Source organism: Rhododendron vialii, chromosome 2a (genome assembly GCF_030253575.1).
Source record: "Rhododendron vialii isolate Sample 1 chromosome 2a, ASM3025357v1".
In the NCBI taxonomy this organism is placed as follows: domain Eukaryota; kingdom Viridiplantae; phylum Streptophyta; class Magnoliopsida; order Ericales; family Ericaceae; genus Rhododendron; species Rhododendron vialii.
Window position 1 is genome coordinate 39,974,792 of NC_080558.1, and position 24,302 is coordinate 39,999,093.

General features: G+C 38.4%; 1 protein-coding gene across 3 annotated transcripts; it reads right to left on the reverse strand.

Annotated features, from left to right (window-relative positions):
* Positions 1 to 1,305: 1,305 nt before the first annotated feature.
* Positions 1,306 to 21,527, reverse strand: LOC131314431 (copper-transporting ATPase PAA2, chloroplastic). Of its 3 annotated transcripts, XM_058343046.1 has the most exons (17): positions 20,876 to 21,525; positions 18,346 to 18,423; positions 17,591 to 17,688; positions 17,444 to 17,497; positions 17,120 to 17,206; positions 15,854 to 16,018; positions 15,153 to 15,263; positions 12,204 to 12,272; positions 11,795 to 11,904; positions 9,764 to 9,869; positions 8,944 to 9,010; positions 8,124 to 8,203; positions 7,552 to 8,003; positions 6,681 to 6,855; positions 5,979 to 6,110; positions 3,126 to 3,276; positions 1,306 to 1,668 (listed from the first exon to the last, which is right to left on the reverse strand). In XM_058343046.1, exons 1-17 carry the CDS (start codon positions 21,474 to 21,476, stop codon positions 1,535 to 1,537), a joined length of 2,670 nt encoding a protein of 889 aa, XP_058199029.1. In that variant the 5' UTR covers positions 21,477 to 21,525; the 3' UTR covers positions 1,306 to 1,534. The 3 variants fall into 3 exon arrangements, with proteins under 3 accessions (XP_058199029.1, XP_058199047.1, XP_058199039.1); XM_058343064.1 differs by lacking the exon at positions 15,854 to 16,018; XM_058343056.1 differs by lacking the exons at positions 1,306 to 1,668; positions 3,126 to 3,276 and adding an exon at positions 3,305 to 3,621 and having other exon boundaries at positions 20,876 to 21,527.
* Positions 21,528 to 24,302: the final 2,775 nt, after the last annotated feature.

The following is a 24,302-nucleotide window of genomic DNA, read 5'->3' on the forward strand; positions in this document are numbered from 1 at the left end:
AATAACTTCTACTGCATTGCCTATCCAAAAAATAAATAAATAATTCTACTGCATTTGATATTATAAAATATTTGGGCATTTACACGCAACGATAATCGCACATTCCATGGTACGTCAAGTGATGAAGAAATCCACACAAGTAATTAGAGTCCTCTTTCAGCACTAGTGGTAGGGTGGTGTGTCCAAGTCGTCATAGACTTCCTCTTTCAGCACTAGTGGTAAGGTGGTGAATCCAAATCGTCATAGACTTCACATGAAGACTTTGGAAGCATTAAATTAAATTAATGTACAGTCAAAGTTGGTTGGCAGCCCTTGCGAATGGAGGTAATTTTAATAACTTGTTCTTTTTTTTCATACTTTTTTTTTTCTTTGCTAATATGCTATAACAATGATTGTTCTTAAATATGTCTTATTTTTCTTCAAAGTTGAGATTCCAACTATTAATGATGAGGATACGGACGTTGATGAGTGTATGTCCGATGTAACATGTGTAGATGATTGATTGGGTTATGGGTAAGAGTTCATGGTTGTGTAGAGAGTGATATGTTTGTATTTTATGTCATAGGTGGTACTATGGAATTTTGAAACTTTGGAGTTTTGGACTTCGGATGGATGCTTTTTGTTAGAGAGTGATATGCTTTTAATGTTGTATTCATTTCTTCGGAGGTTCAAGAACTTTGGAATCATGTATTATGAACTTACTAATTGTTTTTTTTGCTACTATGGAATTATGTATTATGAAACTATGGAAGCCCAACATTGTGTTGTTGGATGCTGAGTTTGAACCTGGTTGGCAAATTGTGGCTTGGCTAAGTTAACGTGCAATAGTTGTGGAATGTTTTCATGTTTTTTGTGCTATACGGTTGTGGGATGTATTATGTGCTTACAAGGGTTTGGAACTCAGGATTCATCAGTTGTAACTTGTATGCATATTTGGTGTTGATTTTGCTATGTCAATGGTCTGGAAACAAAAAATGATATTTTCCAATAAAATCTGTTTTTTTTTTTCAAATTCGGATCTACGAATCTCTGCGAGAATCTCGGTTTTCCGTTTGGGGCAGAGATGGAGGACCAAACAAAATCTCCGTCGGGGATCGGGGTGGATTCGGGAATCAGAGCCTGATATCGCAATATCCACCTCCGATCTACCCATTGCTATCACTATTCCTGGGTAGATTTTGGTAACATTGGCTGGACCATGTCGTCTTTCAGTATATGACTACTTTTTCCCACAATATTTCGTTCAAAACCACCAGAGGTTACCTATTCATTTCCCTCCGCAAATTCAAGACCACACAACAGAAATTAGAAACATCACTTTGTGCCCCATTCCTTTGACATTTCTTGCCCAATCCAATTTGTTCAAAGTTCATACAGTTTCAACTCTCAACATCTCTTATTACTTGAACGCGAAGATCCTATATATACTCTAACGTGAACTAAAAAAATTACCACCTCACGAGTTTCTCACTCTATCAACAGAGGTAGCCTCAAAATTAACAAGGATTTGTATGTTGTTTATAAGCAAACGTTTTTAGATTTTCGCCTCGAATTTGAGGGGGGTGGTTTGCGACCTCAACTCTTTTCTTTTGTTCCTCTGAGAACCATGGAGCTGCAGGAGCAGTGAGTTGGAAACGACAAATATTGAGCTCAATGCCATCAACCCACCTGCAAATACAAAGGAAAAAAAAGAAGGAAAAACACCACATTATTGCAAAATATTACTCCTAGCAAACTGTTCGGGAAGCACTAATGATGTCCTGGTGCCCTCTCAAAACTAGAAATTCCTTCGGTCGGCGGTGGAAACTACGGATTTTCTACCACCGTCATTATGAGCCCACAGTGCGTCTATTGAAGCTATATCTTGTAGGGCTGTAGTGGAGTGCATTCGTTCAAAAAATTAGCTTGATCGGACAACGATAGATGTATCAAAATATGAATTTTGGTTTATAAAATAGATAGTCATGGACAATTTAACTTTACAGAATCAGACCATCAATTTGACAAACTAAAATTCAACTATATATATCGATGTCCAATCAAACTGATTTTTTGCGTGGATATACTACTTTGTGGGCCTTACAAAATGGTTGGTTCAGATTACAACAAGAAACGCACGGTGGAACCCACAACGGTGGTGGCGGAAAACCCACCGTTTCTAGTGGAAAGAATTTAATTTCAAAATAGAATTGTAAAGTAAGACAGTGGATTTGAGTCATCGTGATTTAAGGCATGTGAAATGGTTAGTAACCTAATGGTAGGTGGACTGTTTCAGTGTTCTCGCCTTTTGACCAAAGGTAATTATTAAAGAACCTTTGGAAATTTCCATTTCGTCGTTTTATATTTATAAGTTATAACTAGTAAACCATCCATTTTGAATATATTATGTCATATTTGTTTTGCAGAAGCACTATAGCAATATTCAAGAGAACCTTGAAGGATTACGGTGATCAAAAAGCTTTACAAAATCCATTGTTTGTATCATTTTATAGTTCTTGTTACTTTCATCTTCATGATTGAGAAAGTTTTATTGAACCCACACACTGTTCAGTACATGCATGGCCACCGCTGGACGTTTTGAAAAACTGCGAGGAGTGGAGAGCAAGCTAGCCTATGAGATTGCGAAAATGTGACGTTATGGTTACCCAGGTTGATGTGGTAAGTCCAATCAGTCAATCCTCAATCTGTAACATCTCTTAAGTTGATGGCAAACTGTGACCAGTCAGGTATGCCTTAAGTTTGCCAGTGGGGATTGTCATCAAGTACATCGGGTCTCTCTTTACTATAATGTGTTTTTTGGGATAGATAGGCTCATTCCAACAAGGATAAAATGATTAAAACAACGAAACCTTTATTAAGAATTCCTATTCGACAACTGTGCAAGGGAGATTGTTACTAAGAAAACCTGAGGGAGTGTCCTAGCTAATAACTTCTCTTTCTTTTTCTGTTTTTGATAAGTAGCAGTACAAGTAAATATGAATACTAAATGAGGGTACAAGAGAAACAAGGGGCATGACGTCTGCCAAGAAAAATACAAAAGAAAGAAACAAAACAAAATGAAGATATTTAGCAAAAAAAGGAATTCACCAAAAACCAAGATTACAAGAACAATGATGGTTGCTTACCTGAAAGAGAAGGTGTCATCGCAAAATCAAATTGGGGAAGTAGCAAACCAGCTGCAATGGGGATGGCCACAACATTATATGCTACAGCCCATGACAAATTTTGATGAACTTTCCTCATTGTTGCTTGGGCAAGATCCATTGCATCTACCACCTGCCCGGAACACACATAGAATACCATATAGACTCAGTTTGAGTCTCATTTTAATGTGCCGCACACATTTGACTGTTTCTGGACAGATTACCAGCATTTCATACAGCTATAGATGTTACAGGTGTATTGGCAATTTCGTATCTTTGGTCATGGGCTGTGGGAATCGCTCATGGGTCTTGTTATGGATCAAATTTATGCTATGGGTCTTTACTCTGTTTAGAACAAACTGGTAGGTAAAAATATAATATTCTTACCTTCACAGCTACGGATTCCTAGCCCAGAAACTAACCCTGCTCGTAATACACAGCATAGCACCTTGTAAATATGCAGGTAATAGTTGGTAACCTGTTGGAGTTTGTCCCACATCGGTTAATTATCTCTTCTAAAACTAGTATATGAGCCTGGGCGAGCTGTCCACTCATTGCCAGAGCTAGGGTTTTGGAGAATTTGTTTCCCCTTGTTTGTGCCATAAGTGCACCGTTGTTTGTTGTGATCCAAGTGTTATGGATCGTATGTTTACCTCTCCACGTGCGAGGGAGTGTTGGAGTTTGTTCTACATCGGGTAATTACACTAGTATATGAGCCTGTCTGGGGAGCCTCTCTACTCATTATCAATTGATTTTGATTTTGATGCTTTAACATAACCTTTTTATTAAATTAAGTTGATTTTGTGAGAATTTATTTAGTGATTGAGTGGCGTTTCCCAACACAAGCAAAGGCTAGTTCTCTTCTTATGACACACATAGGAACACGACTGGCGTTAAATATGTAATTTAAAAATAAAAAAAAAAACTCAGGGTAAATGTGTATTACTTCAATTTTTTGGGTTAAAAACGTAATACGATGTATACATGTTGATATTTCATGCTTCTACATACAACTACATTTCCATAGGTTCAACATAAGTGTTAGTTATTTATTTACTTTTAACATGTCCCCTGCCGTATCCGCTTCCCCATTTCTAGAAATCACGTGTCCCATGTCCATGTTCGTATCCGTGCTACATAGCTACCAATGTTATCGTCCAGTTTGACGTAGCGGAATTCACGTGAGACTAGTTCGCATAGCGGAATTCACGAGAGACTGGTTAGCGTACTAGTCCAAACGAGATAAACAACTCGTCGCAACGAGCAAACCTTGGGCACAAGGAAGAAAGAGAGAAACTCTGCAATATTATTGACAAAAAGTTCCATAAACTCTATGTTACAAACCCTTATATAGGCCGAAACCCTAGAAACCTTAAAAGTAAACTTGGAAAATAGAAAGTCCCAGAATTTGGGGCTTTTTCTAAAATTGAAAACGGGAAAGAAAAAACAAGACTTTCCCAAAAAGAATCAACTTAAAAGGAATTACGGTCTAAGAGTTATTAACGAAACAAATCTTTCCTAAAACGGCAAAATAACGCAATTGAAGGCCTAAACGAAGAAATTAGGCCAAAAAACACTAGGGCTCACAAACTTAGGGTGGTGAGCCTTGACCGGAGCACGAAAATAAGTCAGCCCACCAAGTTTGGGCCTATTCCGAACTCGTCTAAATTTTGCCAATTTGGGTAATCTAAAATTAAACACCGTTTGGGCTTCCGGGACTTGGCTTGGTCCAGCTGATCATGGAATTGGGCCTCTACGTGTTCTACATCACAGTTTTACATTGGTTTTTTATTTGTAAAGATGTTACTTTCTTCAAGCCTAATCCATACTATTCTGATAATCTTTCTGCTAGTGATCTTACAAGTGATTTTCCTCTCCTCCTTAGTATGGTTTCTCCCGGTCCGACTTCGTCATCACCTGTTTCTAATAACATTGTTGAGCCACTATCTTTTCCTCATTGTGCACAAGTTGATTCACATAACTTGTCTACTTCACCAAGTGATCACTTGTCACAGAATCCAAGTCATCAAGCTCTCTCATTCTCCACCACAAGACTTAGATGTTCCCATATATGGAAGAGTAAGAGATCGTGTACTTTACAACCTATTTCTAATTAATGTTAATGGTATCAGAAACTAATATTGATTTCGCAGAATCAGTTTCATACCAAATATCTGGGACAATTAAGATATTTTTTGCTATTAAAGTGGCCAGTCACGTCATGGCATCTATTTCTCAAAGGAAATATGTTCTCAATTTGCTAAGTGAAACATGAATGTTGGGAAGTTATTGCAATAGCACATATAGACTTATCTAAATCATACTAAGAGGGCCTACTTTCCTAAAGCAAAAAAAATCAACCTTGAAGGAAAAGAAAATGACTCCTAAATAACTCATATTTCCAATTTACTAACAAGAAAATGTTTAAGTAGAATGACATAGCATAACTTAGGTAACTTAAAAAACTTTTATCCTTTCAGAAAACTCTGTCCTTGGAAAGCTATTGAAAGCATAATGTCATTGTATGTGCAGCATGAACATACTGACATAGGATGCTGACGCTGTCTACAACATGAAAATGTAGTCATTTTACCATCGTCACACATCTCAGTTCTTAGGGAGAAACCACAAATGTTTCTTCATTACGGTGTAATTTGCATTAGCTTGACATAGTGAAGTTTGTTATTTATGTTTTCTGCATCCTTCCCTTGGGACTTGATCTCTGGCCAAATCAGACACCCCTTGTCCTCATAGTTTATTCTTTATAGCCTGCTATGAATCTGGCAGTCTTTGATGCAGAATTTATTCAGTAAGGCAGAAAGTAAAACTACAGACCTGTGAAAGTTTGTTTCCAAGTAGAATGATGGATGCTGTATTTGATGCAGCATTTTCTTGAGCGTCAATTTGCAAAGCAATCCCAACATCGGCATGGGCCAAAGACGGTGCATCGTTAATGCCATCACCCACCTTCAAAGGTACCCGAACATGTCAGTATTAGATGTAGTTTCTTCTGGTTGTATAATACTCTACTACAATGAATTGGTTGCTCACAAAGTAGAGCTAGTAATATAAAAACTCTTATGCCTAAAGCTTTTCTATACACAAGCAATAACAAATAGGCATCATATGACCAAGCCAGCGAATGATTTATAATATAGAGGGACCGCAATTGCTGTCTAGGTTATCTCCTCCAAACCAAGCCAATTGAATGGCCCAAAGCTTTGAGGAGATAAAGCATTTCAAAATGGAAATGGTGAACTATTTAGTGTTAGACACATTTTGTAGCTCTAATTGTTCAGCAAAACCCAATTAGCAGCAGCTCATTTAACATCTTCATTTGAAACACCAGGTAACAGCTGAATTACCTTGTCAAAGGTGTTTCATTAGTATGCCAACAAGTCCGAGTTATTAACAAGAGAATCAAAGCACAATTCAAGGTGTAAGATATATGCCACACAAGAGAGTACCGTAAAAATCAAATTATGTCTTGTTCAAATAGGATTCCAAAGAAACAATTAGCCTGATTGAATAGATTACCATAGCCACACGATGACCTGAAGCTTGTAAAGTTGATATGACACCAGTTTTCTGCTGTGGAGTCATGGATGCATGGACAAATTCACTTCCTATTCCAACTGTCTTGGCTATACTTGCGACTGCCTCTTCCCTGTCTCCTGATAAGAGAACTGTTTGAATTCCCTTGCGACAAAGCCTTCCAACCAGGGAAAAAAACCGTATATAAGGATACAGGCAATAGGCTAATCACATGAAAAGAAGAGCAAGAAGAAATTTCTGGTCAGTATATAAACGTGATGGATTTAGCTACAAATTTAGTTATCTACCTACAAAGCATGAACCAGTCCTTTCTTTGGCATTGGGTTAAACAATCTGTTTTCAGCAAGAATGTAGAATGACTAAATAAGTCAATACATCACATCGAAATATGAGCAGGAGCCATATGATTACATAGCTATGTTGCTTTTGAGACTTGATAGTTTAGGATATAGTTTCGCCTCTATTACTTAAGCTTTTAGATTAGTTGGTGGCCAGCAGTTCAACATGTTATCAGGGCACGCAATAGAGTATGTGTTCAAATATCACTGCCTACTTGTCAATTAACAATAGATAATAGTTCCCATGCTTGGCCATTCTCATATAATGGGAAAAATGTGTAGTTTGGTTTGGTTTAATTTCCCTTGCATATTTGGCCCCCTTACAGAGAAGTCTGGCCATTTGTGATGGAGCTTGTTTAGTGTATAGGTAATCCCTCCGATGAGTTGGATGTTATCAATTTAACAGCTTCAAACATAGGCTATATCAAAGCCTAAGGTTACTGTCCTAGGCTGCGCCATACTTGTTAGCAGTTCATGGATCTAGCACAACTTTTTTATACAAAAGAAGATAGTACCTGTTTATAGTAGATAAAGCATCATGACGTAGACTATCAGATATTGCAATAGCACCTATGATGCCCTCCTCTTCACGTCCAACATAAACTACCATATTTGAATAGTCTGATGAGTTACGGTCCGAAGGTTGATGCATCAAAGCCTGTTCCAGACTCATTAGCTCGGGCATGTTTGCTTTTTGCTGGAAACGTTCATGAACCCATTGCATAGAACCCACTGCAACCAAAAGTCCATCTACTTCTGCTAATGATCCAAAACCCGGTTCTGTTAACTGTCCTTTTGTACTGGGGATATTCAAATTTAATAACTCTGCTTTCGTTACAATAGCCTTTGCAATTGGATGTGATGCTGTTCTCTCAACCGCAGCAGCGATACGGAGCATTTCTGATTCATCGTGAACCAGAGTTGCCAAAGCAGACACAGAAGGTTTACCTTCCGTGAGGGTGCCAGTCTGCAGTGGTGGTATGGTTAACAATTAGAGCTACAGCTCAGATTAGTTAAAGATATTTGTGCAAAATTTCAAGAAGTATTGGCCATCAAATGCAATATAATTTAGCGAAAGATGAGCCACCTTGTCTAAAGCGACAAAATCAACGCCAGCCAAGTGTTCCAGTACATCACCTCCTCTGATGAGCAGTCCTTGTTTTGCTCCTGCTCAAGGATTAGGTTATTTTGTAAGAAGGATATATTGCAGCAATGAAATGAGGATCAATAGAAAATATAGATATTGTTACGGCCAGATAAATTGGATAAATGTAGGAGCTTTCATAAGAATATCAGTACCTACATCTAAGAAAAGATACACTGATTGACAAGACATAAAAAATTTGCATACTTTCTCCATGCTCCTGCTTAATAGCTTCTAACATCGTAACCATTACACTACGCAAAATAAGTAGACTTGGGTTTACTCAAGAACACCCCATAGCACAGTTGGCAATATCACGTTAATGCAATCAAACTATGTTGTCAAAATCCAAATGGAGTCACCTACATCTAATGATCAGATTTGAAACTGTCATCACTCATGAGACTATACCAGTTCAGCAAATATGTCATTGCGTAATTTAATATTCAAGGACTGTACCAGTTTACTCTGGAAGAGCATTTCTTTCCATCACAACGCAAGAAATGATCGTCAAACTAATACCAACACATTTACCAATCACTTAACATGCCTCAAAATTTGGTAATCATCAATACAAAACAAGTATTGCATCAGAGAAAATCAGAGCATCGAGAACAAGAGATCTATAGCAAAATGAAGATAAGGTAAGTTAGGTAACATGCATACATAAGTGCAACTTTATTCTTGGTTTGCTGTCCAATTTTGGTTTCTCAGATAACATTTCGACAACAAAAGAAAGAAGGGACCAGGTTTAATTATGTACCAAGAGAGGTGCCGACTAGAATTGCCGTGGGTGTGGCAAGGCCCAGCGCACAAGGACAGGAGACTACCTGGAACAGAAACCAATTTTACCAAGTCACACAAACATATGTACCCCCTAACTTCATTAGAGAAAAACTTGCACAGAGAACATCATCACATCATCCACAAGAGCAGCAGGTCTGGATATATAGGAAAAACTATTGGATCATAGCACCATTTTAGGCATCAGAGGCATATTCCTCCATTCTTGGCTACTCGACTTCGTTACATTTGATTTCAGCAACTTTGCTGCTAAGCCAGGCACCTTCCAACCTTCCAGGAAATTATCATGTTGCAGTTTGTTTTAACCTTCTTTTTTGTGAAGATAACTACGAGTAATAGAAGAAGCTGGTGGAACATGAGTAGCAAACTACGAGTGAAGTGGAGGACTTCGAGCAATAGAAAGAAGAAAACATAGAGAAGAGAAATAGGAAACAGTAAAATAAGGAAAAGGTGGAACCAAATTCATAAAATACAATTATTCAAGTCCCAGGATGGTTGTCTAAAAACTACTTAGAAGTTGTCCACTGCATTATCCTACCACAACAGATTCAAACAGAGCTGTTTGTGTCCATAGTTTTAATCTTCATTCACTAGGACGGTTCCTCTAATGAGGATAAATCCAGCGATTAATAAACAGAGACCCCAAAATATTTTTAGAGCGTCACTACCTGCTACTGCCAAAAATGGGTTACATAGACATCAAAGCAAAGCTTTGCACATTAAGTTGGAAAAAAAGTAGAAACTATCAGCATACAGCTTGCAGAGTCAATAAGACTCACCAAGACATCCACAGAAAGCTTCAAGCTTAGGAGCAAAGAATTTCCATCAGGCCCAGCAATATCATTAAGCAATACATCTGGAAAGATGTGAGTTCCGAAGTAGTACCTAAGCACAAATTGTAAGTAACTAACAACCAGAATGCAGCCACAAGAATAAATATTGCACAAATAACACCATCTGAAAACTATCCATGGTGTCTGTTGTTTATATACGTATCCATTTTCTTGTTTTGTTTCAAGATCGATGACATTAAACCGGAAGATGCAAAAACTTCTGGCTTTTGTTTTTGGCATCCCACTGAATTGATTGACCAGACAGTGAACATGCCATATTAGTGTAGATTTATAGGTATCACAATTGTTCTTATTTCCAAGAGTAGTTAACACTTTATGATTCCTAGGAATAAATAGGATTTGCCTCCATAACCTAATGGTTTGTCATGTACAGGAAACACAATATATCTTTTCGACTTCTCAATTTGTTTCATTAGTAATCATCCACATATGTGGTGAGGTTTATGAGGACATGCACAGGGATCAAGTCAATAGAAGTTCAATAGAGACATGCAGCAATGTTCTAAAAATTGCTAGGTGCTAGTCTGGTGGAAAAGAGGCACCTAGGCACCGACTAGCCGGCTGCCTAATCTAGGTGTTGGACCACCGCCTAGCGCCTAAGCTGGGACTAGTTGGCCTAGGCGGCTGACTTTTAGAACACTGCCTACCAGTGCAGTGATAAAGAGAATTTAGGTAACTAGGCTTCACATTCAAACTCCTTAGCATGTAAGTATATAAAATCCTTTTTAGCAAATACTCCAATTAATAATCAGGAAGGGAAGGCTAACTTGAATGATAAGTAAGACAAAAATAGTAGCTTCAGAGAATTTTCGTAAAAATGGCGTACTCGTGAAGAGAATACTTGCTCCAATGTCCAGTGGGACAAGAAATATTGACTTAGGACAAAAAAATATTTCATTTGTAGTAAGACCGTACGAGAGAGTTGGGGATACTAATAAGGCGGTAACTAAGAACAAGATAGGCACGTGATAAACTCTACTTCACACAAGTGCAGTAAAGGAATCACCTTGGGTGATTGTCCGGACTCTTGGTGGACACACACACATATTTTATGAGTGTTTTTACAATTTTATCCCAGATGGTTACTACATGGAAAGCTTCGAAAAGGTTATTATCATTTTCCTGTAGGACTAAAAAAGGAAAACACTTTTGTGATGGAGCTTCAAAATTTTGGTTACACCAAAGGGTGCTCTCCCATTATATAGTAGAATAGATACTGGGTTTGTACATAAAATGTACTATACTTGTACATACATACGTGTATAAATAGTATACTGATGCTTATATATACTTGTATGTATATTTGATTACAATATATTGCATGTATTATATATTGTTAAATACTAATAGGCACATATATGTACATATCCTGATGCACTATATTTGTATATATATTGACAGGGAGGGGCTTCGATTGAGAGGGAGTCGATGATTGGCTTAGGGCTTCATCGAGAGGGACGATCTACTCAAAGAACAGTCTAGACAGAGACCAGGAGTGATCAACTTTTAGGGCTTGTAACCATTGTTAGAGGGTTTAATGGATGTAAGTATTGTGTTTTATAAATTGTATGCCACTATTAACCCAAAATAATTGAAGTAATACATATTTACTCCCAAAAAGAAATATAAAAAATTGCATGTTTAAGCATGCCGTGTCCCCATGCGTGTCCCTTTGGTGCCCCCATGTCCAAGCCATGTAGCCTGTTAAAAAAGTCAATTAAAGTAATTCGACACACCACGTAGTGTGTCACCCTTATTTTGGAATGTCCCCGGCGTATCGCGTGTCCTCGGCGTGTTGGACACGGATATGGTGACCTCTAGGCATGTTGGTGCTTCATCGATAATCTCCATATATTTCCCCATGATCTCCATTAGATTTCGGCTTCCATCTCCATTTTAAAAGAGTCCTTAATTGCCTTCACTGCATCAGGAAACAGTAAACAAGCAAATGCTTACCAGAAGGCAAATGTCACAGCTGATAAAGTCATCACAGTGTACACAAACGGCCCAGCAATTGTATCTGCAAGCCGTTGTATAGGTGCTTCATGGCCTTGAGCATCCTCAACCTGAAATCAGGATATGGAAGGTTTCATAAGAAACAGACGATGCAAATCTGACAAGCTCAGACATAGGTCAACTACATCTACAAATTTCCTGCATTCCAGTTGTGACATATACGAAATGTAAGTAGATTTAGCCAAGATAAGGGTATTTGAATGTAATCCTTCACACCGTTTAACAAATTTAAAAAAAAAAAAAAAAAACCAAGTATGTTACATGCCACAACAGCAGAAAGGCAACATACACAGGAAGATATGTTACCCGTGTTACTTAAATGTCTGCCATCAAAGAAATGGTTACTGACCATAGAAACAATCTTGGCTATAGTTGAGTTGGAGCCAGTCGAAGAGGCTTCAATCCTCAAAGGACCATCCTGAAAGGGGAAAAAAAGTTGCTTTCTTGTTTCAGAAATTGCAACCACTGAAACATCAAATGAAACATGCACATGCATTTCACTTCTAAAAAGTATCCATAAGTGCATCTATCGGTGTCTATTTTTCACTTGGCCTCACTGGCCAAGAAGTTGATGGATTAATAATACAGTGGTAGCCAATATATGGTGTCATGAGAGTCAGAAGTCTATGTATTGATTCTATTGAAGATGAAGTGAAAGGCCATTGATCGAGGTTGTTTTCTATATGCAATGTGGACCAACAAACAGTGACATGGTAAAGGTATAAAGCACCTAGAGAACGAGAGGAAATGAAAAGAAAGATGTAGGTAGCGATTGTAAAAAGTATATAATTGTGTTAGACTTAATCAAGGTAGAGCATGTAGCTGACCTCAATTGCGATTAGGGCTTGTTCAGTTGACGTGCATGGTTTCCCCACTAATATTTTTATTAGACAGAATATCACTTACTAAGAGTACAGGTGATAAAGTTACCCTATCTCTAACAACTTAACCCTTCAGATGCATTGGGGATAACAGTCGATATGTTATCAAACCTTCCTATTACTGGTATTCAGAACTCAACACCAACCTGGTAATCAATAATACTCGGATGCGTTTAGCCTGCTTATGGAGGAGAGCTTAGTCACGCATGAGGGGATGTCCCGATAGGGTAAATACTAAACTTATTCCCGTCGCCAACAACTCGGTGGTTAACACAATTTGGAACTGAAATGTCAAACATATTCGAAGTCACTAGGGCTATCAACACTTCTGCCAAATCTCTCTCTCTCTCTGAATGTTTGTGTGAGTGTGTGTCTTCTTCTCTCTCCCAAAAAAAAAAAATATATATAAATAAAAAGAAAAGGGACGTAACTATTTCCAAGCTGACAAAGCCACCCAACTAACACCTAAGATCCCTAAAGCCTAATGTGGTTTGCAAGATTGATGACCCCAACTAAAACATGATAGAGGAGAAAAAAATATGGTACTAGAGCACAAGAAGTCTGAACAATTAAAGCTAAGACACTCAACAAAACAATCATTAATGATGGAAATATAAACCTATTTCTTTTCTTAAAGAAAGGAGGTAATAACCATAATATTGACACCCCAACCTTCATAATCAGGTTTACTAATCTATCATCGATTAGTGTAGTTTAATTATTGATTATCATTCCCTTGTATTGTTAAACATGCCTTTAGGTGTACTGAGCAATTCGTTGTAACCCTAAAAACACTACTGTTGGCACATAAATTTCAACCAAAGATTGATGAATATCATCAATGTATCATATGTTGGGCTTGCAGACTTAAAGGCGTATAAAGAGCATGTTGACTCAGCGAGCCTGCGAATCAACGAACACATGTTGGCCCGACAAGCCTAACGAGTGTATCGGCCTGCGGAAGATTACAAATCAGTTGAACCATGTAGGCCTGCATTTCTTAGGGCCTACAAATCAAATATTCGTTTGAACCATGTAGGCCCGCATTTCGCAAGCCCTACAAACCAAATATGGGTTCACGTAGTCTCAAATCAGGTGTTACGTAGAGCCCAAGAAACACTTATGTGGAAGCAGAAGAATATTCCAAGGTGGATGCCATCTGATGCAACCAACATTCAAAATTTGAAGAGACTGAGAAGATATAATATCATCCTATCCTCTGGCAACAACTATTCAAATTCAAAGGAATTATTTGGCAGCCAAGCATCTGATGAAGAAAGTCCCTATAAATATGAGGTCCATCATCAAAGGAAGGGACTTCAGACCTCAGACCTCATCTCTCAACTCTTCGCCAGAACTCTCAACTCTTTACCATCACACTCTCCGCCCAAACATAGAAGCTATACACACCTCTTCTCCCTCAACGTAGAAAATATACAGAGAGAGAGAAGATATACTCCATTCAAGCAAAACCACTACAATGTACAACCACCAAGCAACCTACTCGCTCACTACCACCTGCAATCTTCAGCAAACTTCGAAGATCAATAAGAGTAAGCATACTAAGTGATAGGTAAAGGGTTCCAATCCCTCTAAATGTATCAAATATTCTCTGTTTTGACGTAAACAAGGGTTTTGAACCCCAATCATCAATAAAATTAAATTGTTCTAGTCTGTTTCCTGTTCTTTATTCTTCATTAATCGGAGGTTTTACTTTTGTAGTATGTAATTAATGATTTGAAATCCAAATCGGAAATAGGAGCCTACATATAAACAATCAACACTGTTCGCTTGAACCGTGGATATTGAGATATAGATTTTGAAGTGTGGGTAAATTCTACAGTTCAAAATTTATGTCTACAACTACCGAACTTGGCATTCATGCTCGTGAGACCTAGGATATGTCCTAAACGTGCTAACTTAGAAATTAGAAATCCGACCGTCAAATTCGACCAACTACAATCGAACCAGTGAATCGTAGAACACTTGAATTTCTCCACTTCGGCATGGAAATTCATAACATTTGCTGATACAATCATGACAACCTTGAATCCATAGCATTTATAGGTTATGACTTTTGTCTTCACATTATGCGTTTTTATGCAAATAGTGTGACTTCCTATGCAAATGTTATGAATTTCTAATAAAAAAGTTATGAAATTAGGGTTGATGACATCAATTTAAATCCAATGTTAAGAATTTCTATACAAATGTTGTGGATTTAAGGTGATTCAAGAGCTTGCATGCAGTGCACACCCAAATAGGGGATTTTATTGTAGCACTTCCCAAGATAGGGGTGTAGCTCCACTCCAAGATAGATATAATGATCCAACTATTGAAATTACTGACATAGAGAAACTTGGAAATTCGAAGTCGACCTGAATGATAGATGTCAAAATAAGAGATCTATGTCTTACCCAGTTAATTGTTCCAGATGAGACCCTAAGGCCTTCTTCCTTAAATACAGGAAGCGACTCTCCACTGAGCATGGACTCATCCACCACACTTCGTCCTGCGAGAACAATACCCTGTGTAGGCATTTCATAATACCAAATCAATTTCTGCATTTATAAACAGGGAACGAGGGACACTTGTGTAAAAACACTGAGAAATAAGGGTCTGTCCAATTTTAGGGTTAAACCATTTCATAAAGCAAGTAGGCAGATTTTGTGCTTCAAGTGGTAGTTAACCACTACATAAAAGACAGAGTAGTTAAACTTCTGCTGCTACTGAGCATTGTTGAATTTGCAAATAGAGATGGTCTAATTCACCTAAATTTCACACTGTTGCACCAAAACGAAATCTGTTAACGACACAACAAGCACATTAAACTTCATGTGTACCAATTTATCAGTATCTTCATCAAATACCAACGTAAAGTAGATGTACTCATGTAAGTCTAAATTTTTTTTTCCATCTCCCATGATCTCTACCGCTGCACACCACATTTGACCATACAGGCTCAGTTTAGCATAGAAAATTATTTACGTTTTGAATTGGTGATGAAAGGTGAATACAAAACACAACAGGGTATACGCAGTAAGAATTTTCCAGACATGGGTTTTCATCATGAGATTTAAGAAATAGAAATTTTAAAAATGCAATTGAATTAGCTTACATCTACAGGTATTGTTTCTCCAGGCAAAACCAACACTGAGTCTCCAACTCGAATATCATCAGTTGGGACTTCAATGCAAATAGAATCAGAGCAAAGAACACTACGAGCAGATGAGTTACTTTCTGATGGGGTAATCACAAGTCGCGACTTAGTTGATATCAATGACTGCAGAAAAACCCAGTGGTAGTTTGTTAGAGAGAAGCTTGCGAGAACCACAGGCATTAAAGTACAGAACATCAACTCCATGTAATTTTCTGACACAGACATTGACATAGAGTTCATTCCAGAGTAAAAATTGAGATCAAAGGGCGGTGATCATCAAATTAACTGATGGCTTAATAAACCAATATCATTAACGATTACCCACAAAATATCATTAATACCATGCATACATTAACTAGAATATCTCAAAAATTAGAAAAGCAAAACAGAAGTCCTGTATCAGCATCAATAAGGTTATACTGATGAAGCTTTTCTGTGACCAAACATGTGAATATAACCTAACTTAAAACAATATAATAATTTTAAGAAAGGTTACTCATTTCCCAGTGGTTACTAGCATGTTCATCAAAATGATCACGTATTACTCTGATCTCTTAACCATACACACCTCCTCGCTGCCCACACATACGGTGTAGCCAAGGAATGGGTGATTTAGAAATTTCACCGCACACATATAGCATTAACTTATGTCATCATTGTAGAAAAGTTGCTACAATTCAGCTAATTCCAGCACAAAGAGGTTATATGTTAAGGACCAAAAAAAAATAGCAACAGGGAGAAGAGAAGGAAGAGAACAAGATAATCCATCAAGAACAGGTAGTGAGAGAATACCATAGTAAAAATGATATGAAGGGCTTGAGAAAAAGACATTTCTACAAATTAAGCATGTAACTGGTATTCTCTTTAGAAAAATTATGCCTACATGTTTGGAAATGAGTGCCTCGTTGGAAGGATGGACTAGGGTCATGCGTTGTAGATCAATTTACTCGAGTCATATCTTTCTACGCAGTGTTTAAGATAAACGTTTTAAGACACCATTCCTGTGAATGTATATACACGGCAACTTTAAGAAAACTAAGCTAAACATATCTGTCATAATTAAATTGAACAGTGAATTATGCACTACACATGACACAAAACATTGACAGAGATACAAATAAATACAATGCCAAGCAGAAACTTTTTAAACAAGGGGAGGGCACAAATACTGTGCTAAATTCACAACCTTATAGAGAATTGACTTGCGAGACACATTGGACTTACCAAGAGTTCATTCATATCACTGGATGCCTTAATCCTGGCTTTTTCTTCCAAAGAACGCCCAAGAAGCACAAAACCAAGAAGCATTACCTGCATGCTAAAAAACCAGTAACCATGCATGAGAAAAATATTCCGAAGAAATTATTCAATTAAATTCCTAGTCTTTGAAGTTTGAACTTATAGAAAATGCCAGCAATATATCTCTCAATCAGTCATCCTCATAATAAGGGTACCCCAGTGCACAAAGCTTCCAACTTACAGCAGGTGGAGAGGTAGAAGAAAGCTTAATCTGAAAGTATTTCAAAGAGGAAGAGTAAAATAAATCACCGGTTCATCAAAGAAGGATGCATCCCATTCAAGCTGCGGGTTAAGAAGTGAAACCTACAAGAGACGAGCTTATCAGGAATGCTCTGGAAACTGAAACCATCATGACCAAAAGAAAATCTCAATCTCAGGATCTAGAAAAAGCCTTACCGCACTAATAATAAATGCAGCGATTGATCCAAATCCCACAAGAGAATTCATATTTGGTGATCCCCTCACGAGTGACCTTATACCATCAAAAAGCAAGTCTGTACATGTTTGATTCGATCAGTTTACTGAATGGAACTTACAAACAACATTTTACGCCAAAGAGCCAACATACACAACATACAAACGTACTGTATATTTCTAGGAATGGACCTTCTAATCTGCAAAGTAACAGATGATATGGTTACTATACACTAGTAATATTCTGTACAATGTTCCACAGAATGGTGAGACAAGGTCAGGGGTATCTTTGCTGTTTGTAAGTACAAAGAAAGCTATTATATCAGACTTTCCTGCATCTTTGACTCTTCTGAGCACCAAACATAGAAAGACTGCACAGTGTAGAATTGAAATCTTTAACGATATTATGCGATGGAACTCTAGTAACTCTTTCCATTGAAAATAGGCAAAATAGCTCAATGGTAGAAATGATTTTATTGCATAAATCATTACTTTGTCCCTCCCACAGCAGAAGAGCAAAGATCAGACTTGGCCTGAGGCCAAGACAAAAGATCAAATGGGAAGAAAAATTTCAGTGGCCTTCATAATCTTACGTTATCTATGTGTAACTCTATTCCATCACTTCAAATATCTATTTTCAATAAATGAGAGTGAGTGTGGTGAGAGGACTAAATCCTCGAACATAAAACTTATGGAAGACAAAGATTAAGCAAAAAAAAATTGCCAGTCCAACTGACCTCGTCCTGGTCCCAGTAAAGCCCCCAAAGCCAGACCACCTTTCACATAGGAATTATGAAGTACTTCCCAGATTGATCCTAAACCAATAAACACAAACACCAAAATAATATTTAAAATAATATTCAGCCATTTCGCAGTCATTAGAATAAAATTGGTTCCTTCAAATTTGACAGAATTTTTCTTGCTAATGAAAAGCAAAACTACAATAATTTTCTCTCTCCCTATTTAAAAAAAGGTACTTCCAAAACACTAATGAAAAAATGCCAAATTCAATTCCACCTTAGAGCATCTCCAATGGGAAGCTGGAAGTGTCTTACCCAAGCTGGTCAAATCGTGCATCAAAATGGTCCTTTTTTTTAATCAAGAATCGACTCGAATCGTGAATCGTAAAGATTGGGTCATAGTAGAAAAATACAAATGTATGCATATAGATAGTAAATGTTCATCATAAAAATGAAAGCTTAGCTAAAAGTATGTTTTAATCAATGATTACATAGCCTAGTAGGTGACTATGGAAATTTCACCAAACTAACTAATAGAAAATTCACAAAAATAAGGTATCTTAACCCTAAACATACCAGGAATCATTATTTTAATCTTATGGAAAAATGACAAAAAGAAGGGTTCACAACATGCTCCGAAATTCCGAATAAGACTGGAAAAAAAAGAAGCTCCGAATAAGAATAAATGATCTACAAACGATTGGCAAATTTTGCATCAGAACACATACTTTCGAACTTGAAACTCTATGATGTAATATTCTCACTTTTTCAAAAAACAAAAAATGAAGGGGAAAGGGAGTTTCAGATTCATCAAACGCAACAAGAGTTAGGTTTGCCAAAAAAATTGAATCTGAAATGTACAGTTCATCATCGATTCTGTTAAACCTTGATTTGCCTACGTATTAATTTGTGAATTGCGCAATTCTGACAACTATGGAATAACCCAAACCTATTTTTCAGCTTAAAGCATCAAAAAATCCCTCTCTGTTGGTGTGCCAAAATTTGGACTTTCCGAATCTTGCCGCAAAATTTGGACATGATAAGTCAAAACCAAAGTTTCCATATCTGCGAAATCCTCATCATGATCCCAAGACTCTTTGGAGAAGTTGTTTCCATGACACTAAATTTAAATATAAGAATTGATTTTGCCAAAATGGCATGTCAATAATTGGAACATTATAGCCAAAAATGACATTTTGAGACAAAAAATAACTTGGGCAATGACATTTGGCTAGAACATTAGAGATGCACTTGTATCGTTATTTGTATGCATACACAACAAAAGTGGGATTATCCCAACAAATTGTCTTTTTATAGGGTACGCACTCCACTCCATCTTAATCTCAACTAGCAAACAGTGCAATATATGTACAACAGTTTGTGTACATATAGTTATATTAATATAGGTGTAAACTGGGACGGGCAAGGCCCGGGCATGCAAAACACAATCATTGATGTGCCTCTGTCTGGGGCCAAGCTGAACCTACATTATTCTAACACGGCACGACACGATTAATAATGGGGTCGGGCTAGAATGAGAATTTGGTCCGGAATAAATAGGTCATGCCACCATAGCCCAGCCCATTTGAAACCATTCATTGTGAATTTAGGCTAAATTTTACTTATCCCCCCCAACTACTCAATTTCTTTTTATTTCATCCTTAGTCTAATTTCGGATCCCAGTCTATTTAACGAACAACAGCTACTATACCAGTACTGGGGTCAACATTGAGGCTCGTTATCATTTTTTATTTGGTGGTTAATGAAGAAGATTTACCGCCTATTGTAAGTTGAATACATACTGTGTATGAACAGGATGTCAGGCACAAATTTACTGTTTTGCTTCTTATAATACAATTAAGAACATTATACCTCAATTTAAAGAAACACAACCAAAATGTTTTTTTATTTTTTGATCGGCGAAAAACAACCACCAAAATAACATTGTCCCTAGAAAAACATGAGTTTCTGATGAATAAATTGTTTGTAATTGAGCACAACAAGTTCTTTGCTATTTTGAAAAGAACAATAACTGGGAGTAATAAATAGAGGGGGAATCCAAAATTAGACTATATTAGAGAATGAATTAGATAGAAAATCAATAGCTCTAGGGCGTTTTCACTAAACTAAATAGACTGAAGCTCATTTTTTTTAATAGATTTTTGAGCTGGTCATTCTTCTCACATGCATCAATTAAAATACTCTCATTTAACGGAAACAATTTGACTTTTGCCATTAGCTTGTAGTTAGGGGTGTAAATGAGCCGAGCATGGAGCTGAACCTAACTAATTTACTTAACAAGTTTCTTTAAACGAGTCAAGCCTATACAAACGAGCTGAGCTTTTGAGTAGCGAGTTTGGCTAGTTTAGTAAACGAGCGCAAAACTCAAGCTCGACTCAAATTACTAAAGAGCCGAGCCACGAGCTGCTCGTCGTTTGCAGCCGTACCTGTAGTCCAATAATATAGCGGAAAGGAAACAAAGGGGGTAAAAGTAAAACTCTTGCGAATTTAACTGCACCTTACTTACCATGAGCAACATGAATCCCAAGAGAATGCAAAACATGAGAAGCATGAGACCCGCAACACAGCGCCACCAGAGTCCAAGCGAAAACCACCCGGTTCCGGCTCTCCGCCAGCAACTCCTCCTTCTTCCCCACCATCTCCTTCCACTTCCTCACCTTCTCCTCCACCCCCGCCCCCGAAACCCTAGTCTCCGTCGGAAACCCGCACTCCGTCAGCCGCCTCGCCAGTTCCTCCCCCACCGCGTTTCGCCCGATTTCTCTCAACCGAACCGCGGCCGTGGCGGTCAGCAGGTTGACTGCCACGGAGTCGACTCTGTGGTCGGAGGAGAGGATTGATCTGACGCGGGAGGCGCAGCCGGCGCACATCATGCCGGTTACGTCGAGGAGGACTGAGGACGACGGCGTTTCGGCGTGCGGTTGTAGTTTCTGTTGGAGCTGTGGTGCCGCCTTTGCGAGGATGATGTTGGGTGATTTGCGGTTGATTGGTCGGGGGGAGAAATTGGTGGGGCGTCGTTGAAGGAAGAGTCCATTGGAGTGAGAGAGGCGGGTGGAGGTGAGGTTGGGGTGGGGGGAGAGAGAGATGCGGAGGAGGTCCGTCGCCGGCATTCTTAGAGAGAGAGAGAGGCGTTTACTTGACTAGATGAATTCAAAAATGAAGGGCGTTCGTTGAATATTCTGTTAAGGGAATGACGTATTGGATCATGACACGTGGACATAAGCTGGAGTATTATCCTCGTGCGTTTCTTTTGGCAGAAATGCTAGGGAGAACGAAAAATTATCCCGAAACTACCCCGAAAAGATTAATCAGTGGTTGAGATTTACTTTGATGTGTGTGACACAATTATCAAAGTGATTCTCAACCATTGATTGCTGTTTTCGAGATAAATTTTTTTTGTACCTTGCAATTCCCTTCTTTTGGGGTCCTCGGCGGCTATCAAAAGCAACCCGCTTCTCATTCTGGTCCCTGGCTTCCGTCCGGATTTTGGGAGAGATTTTTAAGGGTAGTAATAACAAGTGGAGTGGATGGAGATAGACAGTGATAATTTATCGGAGATCGTGCCTAAAATTTCAAAATTTGTTGTTTTTATGTGTTGGGTCAATCTGGGTTGTTCATACTCGGTAATAGACGGTTCAAATTGCATCTCGACCGAACAGATCTCGATCGTCCATTATTGTTCAGTTGTGATGCAATATGAGCCATCCATTACTTAGGCCCAACACGCGTGTTGTCCTTAAGGAACAACACACACCCTTGGGTTCCAAAACAAACAAGATTTTAGTTTTTTTCTCCATTTTTGTTTTGTGTTTGGGTAATGATTTTAACACTCAATTTTTTTACGAGTTAACTATATTTCTTGCCGATTGCAAGTGGAGTGAAGTGTGTTGGTGCCTCCGTTATATTATCATGCAAATAGTCCTTTCCTTAGGCTCCAAATTCATTTTTAGGTTATGGCACATATAAATGGGGTTCTTCCAAGCAATTGTCTGTGTGAGTTGATAAGTGGAATTACCCTCTTGCCTTACTCCAAAAAAAAAAAAAAAAATGGGGTTCTTCCAAGCCGGCCCCATTTTGTACTTGCCTACCTGTCCAGGCCCTCGCGCGCATCTAACCATTCCCGTGTAGGCCCAGACTACCCCCGCTCATCGTCGCTCCTCTTAACACCCCCCCCCCCCCACCCCCCCCCCAACTAGCTCGTAATGACGCACAACTTCATCTCCTTCATCGTCCTTTCTCTTGTTCAGTCATTGAACTGATCCAGAATCGAAGGCAGAGCCGCCGCCTTATGCACCTCAGCGACATCACCGTTGTTGGTGGTGCCGAGCTATTTAGGGTTTTCTCTTGTTGGTGCTGAGATATCTACAGATCTAGAGGTTCTAGAAAGAGAGAGGTTAGGGTTTGGGAGATTGTACCTGTGATCGTGTGCGCTGCCGCAGTATCAAAGACGTTTTCTGGAACTTCAAATACGACTCTCTCCCTCTCTCTCTCTCTCTCTCTCTTCTCTCTCTCTCTCTCTCTCTCTCTCTCCATAATACAAGTACATATAGGAAGAGTTTCCTAGTAGTCAGAATTCACTAAGGGCTTATTTGAATGCGGGATTAGGTTTGGATGTGTTATGTAAGAGTGTGAGATTGGATAGTAGGATATATTGGTTAATAAGGGATGACCCACATTGATGTGATATTTATGGGGGTATTAAATAGTAAGTTGTTTAAATGAGGTATTAGAGAATGAGGATCAAATAATACTTTGTTTGGACAGAAGATTAATATGAGGTATAAGGAAATGTGGATGATGTAAAATGGATACCTCAGGGTGGGAAAGGGAGATTAGGAGGGGTAGATTCGTCCGAAAAAAATGAGGACTTTGGGGGATTCCATAGTGACTAGTCAAAGGTAGCCCATCTCCAACACCCCCTCAGGCGGTATTAGGTGGTGTAGTGGAACACCAGGTGAAGGGAATATCCCCTCCACTTTTGACTGCCAAGCGGGGTATAAGGGTGGGTCCCAAGTGTTAAAAGGGGGATAATACAATACCCATTTACAATACCCCATCTAAACAGGCTATAATCTTCTTATCAGAAACCTCGTTTCAAGAGATTGGGCGGAAGGCCAAGGGAAGGTGTTCTGTGTGAACCTTTAGTGTTTTTTTTTTTTTTGTAAATTCACACCTTTTTGTTTTTTTTGGTGGTGTGAATACTTTTTTTCAAGGTGTGAATTCTTTGTTTTTCGAAGGTGTGAATTCTTAATTTGGTGAGGTGAATTATGTTTTTTTCTAGGGTCTGAATTCTCTTTTTGAAGGTGTGAATTTTTAATTTGGTGGTGTGACTTCTCTCTTTTTAGAAGATGTGAATTCTAAAAAGTGTGAAATTATGGGAGTGTGAATTCTGCAAAAAATGAGGAAATGGGTGTTTGTAACCCCAAGAATTCACACCCGCCAGAGGTGTATCGGAGCTGAATTCACACACCCAAGAAATTCACCCATAATTCATATACCAAGAATTCACACCAAGAATTCACCATGAATTTATACCCCAAAAAGTCACATCTCCAAAAATTATGGATAAGGACAAAATAAAAATTGTACATATGGGCAAAATCGCAAATGCATCTTCAAAAGGGCCCAGGGAGGATACACCCTACAAAAAGAGATGGAAAAATAACGGCTAAAGACATGTTTTGATAATTAATACCCGCCAGCATATAAATTTGTTACTATAATTAACCTTTGGCCCAAAGATGTTCAGTGCCCATTAGGCCCGATTCTTATTTTTTTTTCAAAGTGGTCATCTCCTCCTGTTTTCAAAGAGGACATCCACTTGTCAAAGTGGTCAAATCCAGTTCTGTTTTCATTCCGCCGTTGTTGACTTCTGGAGCTTCGTAGTTAAGGCTTATGAGCGGTCAACGGTGCAGTTATATTCAGCAGATTTCCAG

Coding starts and splice junctions, on each gene's coding strand:
- LOC131314431 (XM_058343046.1), bottom strand. CDS start 21,476: ATGCCGGCGACGGACCTCCTCCGCATCTCTCTCTCCCCCCACCCCAAC. Junction 18,424..20,875: donor TGGGATTCATGTTGCTCATG/GTAAGTAAGGTG, acceptor TTATTGGTTTAG/GATCAATCTGGGAAGTACTT. Junction 11,905..12,203: donor TAGCCAAGATTGTTTCTATG/GTCAGTAACCAT, acceptor TCCTGATTTCAG/GTTGAGGATGCTCAAGGCCA.